Here is a 12,208-nt window from a genome sequence, read left to right as displayed (position 1 = left end):
GGCAGCTGCGAATGACAAACATCCAGCGTTCAGCATCCAGACAGGAACATCTCAGGAATCCTCTCTGCTTTTGGCAAACCTCCTGCCCATCCCCAAGCACTTGCTGTATCCAAGCTGTGCAGGTTCCTCAGTGAGCACAGCTGCCTCCCATATGCTCTGGATTGCATGGGAAAGCCAGATCCACTTCCATAGCCTGAGCTAACAGGCAGGATACTTGAGCTGTTGCCAATAAAACAACCCTGCAAGAGGAAACAGCAGACAAACTTCCTTGGGGTGCAAGAGGCTTGGACTCCAATCCCTGGTTAGATGCCTGTTCAGAGATTTCACTCACCAGTATAAATGCACAAATATTGCAAACAGGGCAGCAGAGGCTGTGTGCACCTTGAGCACAATGTCTGGCAGGAGATGCTGGTTCAATTTGCACCTCCAGATGCCAAAAGGGGACAGTGAGATCAGTCCCCTGAAGTGTGAGCCTGACACCATGCCAAAGCAAGATGAGAGACAGGCTGCATGCAGCGCTCCAATATCCCTGCACTTGCTGCAATCAGTACAACTAGGTGTTTGCAGATACAGGATTCAGCATTTTAGCTGAGGATAGGAAGGCACCAATTATTATAAAATAATAAAAAAAAACTAGTTCAAGTGTGAATCTGTCTTGAGATACAAACACTGCTGATCAGCCTCAGCCACAAAACATGAACAGCTGCAAAAACTTTATGTTTGAAGTCCAAGCTTTGTTAAGATAAATAACAGGCACGCCCAGATTTCTGGTGCCGTGAGTATACCCTCACTAAGCAGACGTGGGGGAGCCTAAAAGATACCAGTTATGAGCCCAAGACCCTCAATCTGCTAATCTATAACAAAGGTTTAGTGGACATTTATGTTGTTGCTTTGTTGGAGTTTTCTATACTTTAGTTCCACCAGCAAGACACATGATTTACTAATTTTTCATTCTGGCTCACAGAATGCCGTTTTCTATCTTGAATTTAATTAAAGTAGTTCAGTCTTCAGGAGTACCCCATTCTTACTTCTTCTGAAATATGTACATTTTATTGAAACTTAGAGCTAAATCATAATTTAATTCTGTAATTAGCTTCTGTAATTCACGTCAAAACCTGAATGTGAATTCTCAAGAGCAAATCTAACTGCCTGAAGATGAAGCAACCATCAGAAAACAATTTACACTAAGCAAGGTGAAAAAAAACTCACCACATACACAAGTTAGAACAAATCTGTAGTTGCATTTTATTTAATCAATGAAATCTACCTTAAAAACACAAAATCAAATTTAGTAACCCAATACATTGGATTAGAGGAAGCTTCAAGCTTTTAAGCACAAGCCAGAAGTCACAGTCTCAAGGAGAGTTTCAGAGGCCAAAGCAATACACTGGAACAAAGTAGTGTCTTTTTGTGGAGACATGCTCCCTGCACCATTAGCGTGGTTTTGGGTGCAGCAGGTATTTTTAGCTGTCAGTTATAAAAAGAAGATTTTGTATTTGTTTTATAGTTAGGTTTGTTGCATCGCTTACCTAGGCCCTGGATTAATGGAGAGAACAGGCAAGTTAAAAGCCCTTGCCTGCTCAATTACTACCAACAGACAATTTACATTGTGGTAAAGCTAGCTTTATTTAAATGAGGTTCAGACAAGAAGTAACTTTACATATTATTAACAGCTTTGGAGCTACAAATGTAAGAATCAGGATTACACAGGTCATGCTTTTGTTATTTTGTTTTACCTGCTGCAGTTATTGCAATATGGCTTAAGGTACATAGGTATACAATTTGTACAAATTCAGCCAAGTTTGCACTTGTGAGGTGTTATTAAGAGCATCATTACCTTGCAAGCCAATCTAAACGCGTGGAAACCAACTGAGGTTTTTGGAATCGCCCAAAGCTACGGGGGAAAGCTGCCACTAACAATGGACAGAGATAGACTGGATTGTTTGAAACCACATTGTTTGGCTTTAAATATTTATATAATTTGCTCTGAGGTAAGGAAAAATCTTTTGATGCTTCCACGCAGGCAGCACCAGATGGTGCAATCACACCAGTGCAATCAGTCACATCGCTCGCTGGACGCGCAGCCTCGAGGAGAGGCCAGCACCTGCCGTAACAAGAGCATTTGTACACTAAAGCTGATTTCAAAATAAATTACTATACAGGTATGAGAGTGAGTTATTGTTCAACTTGATGGGCATTGGTTTCACAATGTGTGATTGTAACCTTCACTTTGGAAATCAGAGCTGAAAGTACTGACTTGTACCCCTTGTTTGATTTTAATGTAAACAACAAAGGAGAGGACAATTCCTGTTGGGGACAGATATCCCAGGACTCTCAGTCTTGGGGCTTCTAAGCATCTTTATATCACCCTGCCCATTCTGGTCTCACATGCTGTCAATCCAATCCACCTTTCAAGAAGCTTTTTAAGACCTCAGGACCTCAAAAATCTCATCAGCTTTTTGAAATTCAAGGCAGAACTCATTACCAAGTCCCTTTTTTCCTCTTTTCTACTCCCGCCTCAGAAGAGACAGAGAATTGTCAGGAGTGGGGAGAATTCCAAAAAATGGTGAGATGGGAAAACAGTTCAGGCAGGGATTGGGAAAGAAGGAAGTGTGTATGCAGGGAAGATGTTAAGACATTATAGGGCAGGGAAAAGCTTTGCACTGGATGGGGCAGTCACCAGAAATTAGCAGAGCTTGGAATCAGAGGGGCGAGATACAAAGTGGCACCAGAACAAGTGGTGGTGTCCGGAGGGTTCTCAGAAACCAGGGAGGGCTGCAAGTAGAAGTGAGCAGTGGGTCAGGTCAGGGCTCTCCTTTTGTCATTAGAAATATCATAGTTCTACATTAAAATCAGAACTGGGTTTAGGGTATACATATAAATATTCAAAGCAAGACAGCCAAATTTTTTGAGAGATTTTACAGGGGGAAAACCTGGAACAATAAATAGGAAACTACACGTTATCAATTTCTGCTCCAATAAGTATCAATTTCCTCTCCAGGCTACTCTACAATATTCATTTAAGGGAATGCCTAAACAGTACAGAAGCATCATCGCTCTACATTAAAATCAGAACTGGGTTTAAGACATACATATAAATATTCAATACATTACAGTCCAGTCCTGAGACCTTAAGTCTGGAACAACAGAGGAAGGGTATTTTCCATCTCCTTTCAAAGCTACACTGTAGATATAATTTCTGACTGAATCAGGGCTGCACAAATACAACTGAAAGATGGACAGAGATACCTGAAGGGGACTGAAAGGCAGCAAACTTGAGCACCTTGCTCAAACAATTTGTGCGTGATCCAGTTCCTGCTGTTTGACAGACGTATCCAGAAGTCTCATGTGTTCTTATCAGCCAGCCCTCCTCTTCCCCCTCACACACAAGCTGAGTAGCACCTACAGCCATTCACAGGTCAGATCAAGGCAGCTAGGAAAGATGTGAGGGGTAAGGGAGACTGCTAAACAAGGGAGGGAGACTCAGGGACAAGTGAAGGGATTTCAAGGAGGTTGGGCAGTCAGGACACACATTAAATGAGGGGACAGCAATAACCATGGCAAAAATTCTAGTGGTCTGCCCAGTCACTGAGTGGTGCAGCTCCAGTCTTAATGGATTATTTTGGGCAGACACAAATAACCTTCATGGAACACAGGTATGGATACAGCCAATATTAAAAGCATTGTTTTTTAAAAAAAATGGCAAGGCGAGGTCTTCAAAAGAACAGATGTTAACATCCAAGAATAAAGGGTAGTGAATAAAGCTCCTGGTTCTGTGGCAGGATTGTCAGTTGTTCTCTAGGACTGGCATCTCTCCACATGCCACATGGATGCTTAGCACATCTGAAAGAAAGATGACAGTAAAAAAGCTTTAGTAATGACTGCTTACTTTCTCAAGAATACATTATTTTCCCAAGCAGTTCTCAGAGATAAAGGTCTTATGACTTAGTGAAGCAAGTGCAGTACATATCCTAGGGAGAGACTGTACTTGTAATTTTTGATTCAAATTCCTCTGAAGTGCAAAGAGCTTTGTACGTGAGGCACTCCAGGTTTACCATGGAAGGCAATACTCACATCCTTTAGGGTTTTAAAAAGAGCTTTGTTAGAGAGTGTGCTTGCACATTAAATTGAATGCATTAAGTGTGTCATGTGAGTTCCTACCTAGGAAAACTGAAAAATATATTTACTACCTCCCAGAAACACCACACCAAAATATAGGCCAAGTCCAAGGCCACTGAAGTGAGGGCAGCCCTACAGCAAAATAATTAACAGCAAAACAAACAACCACAACACATTAGAGAGGACAGTTTAGAGATCCTCACAACTATCTCAGAAAAAAAAATAAATTACTGGCTAAAAATGCTACTTACATTCAAGGCGTCAGAGCCACTGAGTTCTGACTTTGTCTATCACAAGATGTTCCTTCTTGACAACCGTCATCCTCCCACATTTGTGTTTTCCCATCTTCCACTGGTGGATGATATAGTTGTTCCTCACTTTCTCTGCATGTTTGCTGTCCTGTATGTTGGTCTGAAATTTCCATAATGTACCCAACCTCTTTTTCCCTTAATTTTGGTGTGTGCATGTCTAGAGTGTCTTTGGTTGAATCTTCTGAAGTACTTTGTTCTAGGGTTGATTTCTGAAGTCTCACACTTCCCCTTGAAATTTCTTCAGGGCTTGTCACGACTGTTAAAGAATTCTGACTTTGCCCATCTTTCAGCATCTCAGAAATTAAAGGCATGTCCTTTTTTTCCACAGTTGCATGGATTTCTGCAGACTCAGTTAAGGTAGCAGTTTTCACTATTCCTGTTTGCTTGAGCTCTTGTTCCTTACTTTGTATCTCTTCCTCTTTTACTGGAAGCTGTTGATCTACCTGTGTACTTCCCAGAAATTCAGGTACAATTATATCTGATGGGCTTTTCCCTATGGACTTAATGCTCTCCTCTGACTCAAGGGCAGCCGACTCTTCTGTTTCTGCAAGTTTGTCAACAGCTGACTGGATGGCATTCAACACAATTTTTGTGCTCTGGGACTCTATGATCACAGACTGAATAACATGCTTCTGAAATTCAGGGTGGCTGGGAGACAGACTGTGACTGGAAGGAATGCCATTGTGTTCAGCCTGCCCTGTGCTCTGGGGCCACTCTTGCTCCTCTGATACTCCATTCATGGAAGCACAAGTCACTCCAGGCTTGGGTGCCTCCACACCAGCAAGCTCTGCAGTCCCACAGCCTGAACAGTCAGTGTTAGAAACTGGGAGCTCCTCAGAAGCCATCTGCTCTGGAGTGGTTGCCAAGTGTACAGTTTTGGCTGTCACGTCTGTGTGTGTCGCAGTTTCTGCCACGACATGCTCTCCACCTGCTGCAGCTGCTACAGCCACAGGTGTTTTCAGAGCCCCCAAGCCTTCAGACTGTGGAAAGGCTAAGCCAGAGCCTTCCTCTTGCTGGATAGCAGTTGGACATTCATCGTGTCTCACAGCTTCCTGTTTTCCATATTCAAATACTTCTTTGGCTCCATCCAGCAATTGCTCATTTTTCTTATCTTCTTTCTGGAAACCTTGACAGTTCAAGGTTTCTACAAGTTCTTGTCCTTTTCCCACAGTCTCTTCTCCAGCCAAACTGCTGGGTGTTTCACATTTCTTAGGACTTTTATCAGTGATAACAGCACTTCCATTTTCAACAATCTCTGGGCAGGCTGATGATAAATTAGATGCCCCATCTGCTTTAATCTGCACGGGAGCCTCAGCAACGATGGAAGTGCCCTCCAACCGTGTTTCAGATGTGAGCACAGCACCTTCCACTTCATCACTCTTGGAGGGGCTTTCAGCTGTTTTGTCTCTGCATTGTGGCTCTGTGACAGGCACAGAATCTTTTGCTGCAATGTCCCTGTCACACCCATTGCTCATGCTCTGCTCAGCATCTGCAGCTGCTTCTGAGCCAACTGTTTTTGAGGGAAGGGCAGAGGCTTTTCCCGTGCTCTGCAGCAGAAACTCAGGAACAGTGACTTCTGTGCTTTCTACTCCGCTGTGCACAGCATCATCTTCCTCTCTCTGGGCAGGTGTCCTGCTAGGAACTCCATTAGTACAAACTTGTTCTTCTGAGTCAGGAATTCCATCTTGTTTCTCAGCTTTAACAGTGACAACTGCTTTTGTGCACTCTGATCCCACAGTGAGTGTTCTGCCCTCTCCTTCAAGCTTTTCAGCTGTAAGCCCCAAGGATGAGGTTCCATCCTCTGTCTTGTCCTGAACCTGTGAAGAAGTGCAACAGATCTGTGTAAAAGGGTACAAGCAGGGAGTGACCAGCAATGTTCTAGGTGAAAAACCACAACATCCAAAAGGAAAAGTGTTATGGGAAGAGCACACGGTGATGACACACGGATTAGTACCTCACCAAGATCCCAGCCTGTGTCATTTCTGAGGACATGGAGCTCATTAAACAAAGGGCAACCTAAAATTAACTAAAAGAAGGGACAGCTGGCAGCACTTGAAACAAAGACTAAGCCAGAAGATGAGGAGGTAGGGAAGAAGGTAGGAATTTTCCAGCCACAGCAACTACAGCATTTAAAGCTGGAGACAGTGGTGTTGTTTCCATGTCCTCCCTTTGCAGAGGTACCTCAGCTTCACCTGTATTTCTGCCCACTACTGAAGATACCATCCAATGTGTATGGTGTCACATGGATCACATCTGTATCTCAGGTGTTCATACAGTATCTTCAGTCACTTTGTGCAGTGCAGGAGCCCTAATGACAATCATTTCAGTACCTCTGCATCTATGCACACGATCTCCCACTCCATTATTGCATCCACCTCACTCTGCACACAAGCTGCACTGCCTGCTGCTTCTAGACATCCGTGTATCTCTCACTGGAAATGACCTTCAGTTGCCTCAGGCTACACAAGGAAGGTCCTTGACAGTAATACACCCATAACCTGGTTTTAAACAAGGCATAGTGCCTAACACCTGCTGACTTTTACTTTGACAAATGAACCTTTGTGTTATATGCAATACTTACTGCAGGCTTTCCTTCTGGAGCACATTCATCTCTTGTCTCATCTGGTGTCAACTCTGTAATGGGCAGTTTCTCTTGCTCTGAAGGCTCCTGGTTTGCAAGCAGCTCTTCCTTGGGAGTGATGGCTTTGATGCTGTGAAACTCTTTGTCATGTGATGAAGTTTCCTCTGTTGTCATCTGCACTTCATTTACTTCTTTATGGTCTTCTACATATCCTTGACATCCATCTGTGCTTTCTTCCATCACAGAATGTATTTCACTTTTCTCTGAACCTTCAGGTAATACATTCTCTTCAACTCCATTTTGGCCCTGAATGCTCACTGCACTTTGCTGGGGCTGGGAGCCATCCTCTTTGTGTTCTTTTTCCAAGGACTGTTCCAGCAGATCGGTTTCCTGGCCGACAACATTCTCATCTTTAGCAGCACCTTTCACTTCTGACTCAGGTCCCTGTACTGTTGTAATTATAGTTTCTGTCGTAGCTCTTTCACTAACAGGCTGTGTTACATCCGATTTTACTCTTTCAGCAACTTCATGAAGAACTTTTTGTGTCTGTTTGTCCAATTCTTTCAAATTTTGTTCAGTGGCCTCTACTTCTTGAACTGGTGTAGCTTCCTCTGTAGTATCTGGGGTTTCTAACAACTGTGAAACAGCAGAAACCATCTCAGTTGTCTCCTCAGCAAGGGACACTTCCATGGTTTCTTCAGCACAGGAAGCTTCTGCTGTCTCCAGAGCAGTCACAGCTTCAGAGGTTAGCTCCAGCTCACTTGCTGTGGTGTCATCACTTACATCCTTTCTAGTCTCTGGCACTGTCTCAGCAGCTACCACTGCATCCTCCACAGTTACACCTGGTTCAGCTGTTTTCTGAGTTTCTTTCTCTTCCTCTTCTCTCACCTGCTCAATGCACTCTGTCAGAGCAGCAGATATCCATGATGGTGACCTTTCCTCAATGCTGCTCACGGCCCTTTCTTCTTCCACAGCTACTGCATGTATCAGCCCTTCAGATCCTTGCCCCGTCTTTTCTGCTCTCTCTTCCTCTGACGTCTGTTCTCTTGTCGCTTCAGCATCTTTCGCTCGTTGAGCTTCCATTTTCTCCTGTTCTGCTGCTTCATATTCAGATAAAGGAACAACAGCTGGAACATCAGAATCTTCCTCAGCTGTTTCTGCCATGTCTTCTCTCGCTTGTTTAAGATGAGCTGGTTCTGGCTTTCCATCTGACTTTTTCTTCCTGCGCCCAGGCATCAGTTTTCTAAATGGAACCCATGATTCATCTTTTCCAGGCTCACCATCCGATGTTGAATGCTCCACAACAGAGTCTTCACTTCTCTCTTCCATTCTGGTTTTGGATCTCCTTCTTGGAGTAACTAACCTTTTAAATGATTCCCATGTTGAAATACCTTCACTTTCAGATGGACTTCCAGCCTGTTCTGGGGAAGAATTCCCTTGTCCTTGGTCACTCTCCTGAGAGCTAGTAAGAACTGCATCTGTTGCTGTTTCTTTGCTCTGTCCAGACTCTTCTACTTTTTGGCTTTCTTCATCAGATGATGATGACTTCCTGGCTCTTTTCTTTGAAGAACCTACACATATAAAAGTTTCCCAGGAGACAGAGGTATCAACTTTTCTTTTGGGCTCTTCTGTAATTTTCTCTGGTTTCTGGTCAATCCCATTTTCTTGTATTTCCCCCTGATTTTCATCAGCAAGATTTTCAGTTGCAGATACTGCAACGTTCTTTGTCTTATCAATTTCTTCTTCTTTATCACTTTCAGAGGGCCTTCTGGCACGTTTCTTGGGAGTCACCATCTTTTTAAAGGATGCCCAAGGTGTAACAATTTCTCTTTTTCGCTCCACATCTGTAATTGTGGCATCTTCACTTTCAGTGACCTGCATTCCATCTGCAGATTTTTCCAAAGAGGGAATTTCATTCATCTCCTCAGGAGAAGAAGCAGAACTCTCCCCCTTTTGTTCCTCTGGGCTATCTGGGGAATCTGATAACTGCTGAATTGGTTCACCCTGTTCCCCTAACTTAGATTCTTCTCTTTTACCTTTTTGCTTCTTTCCAGACAGTTTTTTCAATCCAGTACCTGTAAAGAGTTTCTTTAAAGGGCTACCTTGTAATTTAGTCTTTTCTTGAGAAGACAGGAGTTCTGCTTCATTTGTGATACCTTCTGGAGGCCTCTTTCCAGCTGCCTCTTCAGAAGTTACTTCCATGGTTGTTTCATCTGGTTTGACAGTATCAGTTGTATCTGTGTCAGGTTGTCCCTGCAGTCCTTCATCAGCGGGTTTGACTGACTGTTGATTACCCTCTGTGTCGACAGATTGTTCAGAAGTAGAAGAGAGTAGAGTTGACTTGGTTTCATGTTCTTTGCCTTCTTTCTTCTCTGTGGTTCTATCCAGAGCTTCTCCCTGTGCAACATCTTCTGCTGTGGGTGACATTTTTAATTCTGCTTCCTCTGTTTTTTCATCTAATGTCTCTTTCCCAAGTAGAGCATTTTCACTTCCCTCTTTTCCTTCAGATTTTCTAAGCTGATCACTAGAAATTTCCATTGCCACAGATCCTGTTTCACCTGTCTCTTCAGAGGCTATTTTGGTTCTGTCATCTCTTTCACACTTTTCCATTGACTCCAGTTTTTCTCCCACAGGTAGGCCTTCTGAGGATGTTGTCAATTTTCCATTCACACTGTCAGTGACAAGAGGTACCACTGACTTTGTTTCTAGTGGTTTCTCTGTCACCTCACCTTCTTTCCCTCCTTCTTCGGTTTTTTCTTCCTCTTTACCAAGATTTTCTGGGACTTCCACCAGTTTCCCTTCTTGATCATCTTTTTTTTCCTCTGCACTTTCTTTTACAGCTGCTGGGTCCTCTTTTTGTCCCTCCTCATCATGCTTGACTACCTCTTTCTTTTCACTTCCTTCTACTCCTGTGGCTGACAGAGCCTCTTCTGACTCCTTCATTTCACCTTCAGTTTGCTCCTTTTCATGCGCTTCAACAGTTACTGCTGTCACATTTCTCTCTTCATCTTGCTTCTCAGACTCAGGTTTCTCCTCCCTTTCACTGATTTCAGTTGTTAATGTTGTCTCCTCTTTTTCTATCTCCTCTTCTTTAACAGGAGACTGTTGTTCATCTTCTTTAGGCTTCCTAAAACTTTTCTTTTTTCTAAATCCAGTCCATCCTTGAGTAAAAAGTTTTCTTAATGGTGATGCAGTTTCAGTGGCTAAGGCAACTGTCTGAGAACAAGTCTCAGTTGCTTCTGGTATTTTAGGAGATTCTTCTTCTGTTTTTTCGTTTTTCAGTGTATCTTTGGTATTGTCTTCTGCAGAGAGCACATCCTCAGGCACTGCTGCTTCTTCTAAGGCAACTTCTTTTTCATCATCAGCTCCTTCAGGGACCTTTGCTTCCTTTTTCACAGTAAGCAGCTGAACCGGTTCTGATTTTCCCGTCTTTTCCTTCTTCACTGTGAACCTGAACCCAACAAATTTAAAAACCTTTTTAAAACCCAGATCATAAGACTGTGGCTCCGCCACCTGGTCTTCTGCAACTTCTTCCAAAGCTGGCAACTGCTTAATTGAATGAGCATCCTCCTTCTCAGCATCTACACCGTCTGTGGTGCCTGAGTCAGATGGATTTGTCTCCATAGTTTCAGTGTCTTCCTTCACAGTTACACTGGAATGTTCTGTTTGTCCAACTGTTTAAACAACAACAAAAGCCCAGTTAATTTCCTTCTAAATGTAATGTTATAATACACCTTTATATATTTTTCATTATTACTAATTTTCATAAACATACACATTCTATTATTATCTGCGTATCTTTTCTATGTGCTACTAGTACATTTTTAAGAATTTGTTTCTGTTCTATCCCTATTATAATTATTTTCCTTCTTCACATCATTCTACAATTCTTTCCACAGTTTATTTGCAAATACACCTTTCAAGCTTATATCCTCTTATTCTATAGCCTGATTTTGCAGTTCTTTTTGTGTGGCTTGTGGATTTTTTTACTTTAAGGCAAACTTAGATTAAAAAAAAAAAAATTATCATAGACGATACCGAATAATATATACAATTATTCCTGAAGCAAAGCTCATTAAATACTTCCATGCAGACAGACACATCTGAGGAAACCCAACGAACAAAAAAAAACCTGCAAACAAACAAAGCAAAACAAAACTCAAAAAAAGCCTGTTGACCTAAAACGATGACAAAAAAAGAAAGCTTATTTTACAGCTCTGTCCCAAAAGAATAGTAATATGTGAAAACACCCATGGGAAATCGCCAGTTTTTCTGAAAACTCATAACCCCTACAAAGCACGTAACAATATATTGCTTTGAAGATCACGAATCTTCGGACTTCTTCTATGGTATGTATTCAATACATACATACCATCACCATCTACAGCAATTCCATGTTGTTTAGAATGAATAAAGTTGTTACTATGCAAGAAGGTAAAATCCCCCACTGCTCACGTCTGTTTGCTTTATCTTTTCTTTGAGGACAGTTTGCATTTTTTGTTCAGGTCACTGGCAACCCCCCTCTCTCAGTCTTGCCAGGATAATTTAAGTATTATTTCTCCTCTAGTCAACTCAAGTTCAGAGACTGGCATTGTAAATTACATCTATGGCATATTCAAGACACCAAAAGATTCTTGGGCTTGGATGCTCCCAGGATTTCAGTTTAATATTCTCCTTGACCCTAGATTTTGTGCAACAGGCAAAAGTGCAAGGCCACGAAGGAACATGCTCTTCTCTCTGACCAAACCTGTTAGAGTGCCAATATGAAAAAATAAAATTATTTTAAAATGTTAAATGTTGAACAGCAACACCCTAAAAGAAGACACAGTCCCTTTCTTTTAAGCTGTACATGTGCTACGTTAATGCTCAGAGGCAGGAGGAGACAGCTTTACAAAGCATGGGATCATCAGCTTCCCAAAGTGATTTGGTTTTTATTTGAACCACCTTGAAGCTGTCTCTGACTCGGCAGCTGGCCTTACTTTGCTGGAACACCTGATCTCCACAAGTCCCTCAACGCCTCTTGCTCTGCCTGCTTCTCCCTTTTTCAAGGGCTGCTTCTTCAGAAGCACACAGACAGGGCAGTCCAGGTAAGGCTGCAACTAACTACACAATAGGCAAAACAAAACCTACAAGAATAATGGCTTCTAGCTGCTGTGCAGAGGGCACATTATGTTTCACTATCAGCAGCCTACTGGTT

At 42.5% G+C, this 12,208-nt stretch overlaps 1 protein-coding gene across 2 annotated transcripts in view; it reads right to left on the bottom strand.

Annotated features, from left to right (window-relative positions):
- Positions 1 to 1,601: 1,601 nt before the first annotated feature.
- AKAP12 (A-kinase anchoring protein 12) overlaps positions 1,602 to 12,208 on the bottom strand; it is a 29,901-nt gene continuing 19,294 nt past the window's right edge. For both annotated transcript variants that reach the window (XM_064708151.1, XM_064708152.1), the window contains 3 exons: positions 7,012 to 10,685; positions 4,371 to 6,247; positions 1,602 to 3,843 (listed from right to left, as the gene is read on the bottom strand). In XM_064708151.1, coding sequence (XP_064564221.1) covers positions 4,373 to 6,247; positions 7,012 to 10,685 — 5,549 coding nt within the window. In that variant the 3' untranslated portion in view covers positions 1,602 to 3,843; positions 4,371 to 4,372. The remainder of the gene's footprint in view (positions 3,844 to 4,370; positions 6,248 to 7,011; positions 10,686 to 12,208) is intronic.

The sequence above is a fragment of the Zonotrichia leucophrys genome, chromosome 3 (genome assembly GCF_028769735.1).
Source record: "Zonotrichia leucophrys gambelii isolate GWCS_2022_RI chromosome 3, RI_Zleu_2.0, whole genome shotgun sequence".
Taxonomy (NCBI): domain Eukaryota; kingdom Metazoa; phylum Chordata; class Aves; order Passeriformes; family Passerellidae; genus Zonotrichia; species Zonotrichia leucophrys.
This window is presented reverse-complemented; position numbering and strand designations above follow the sequence as displayed.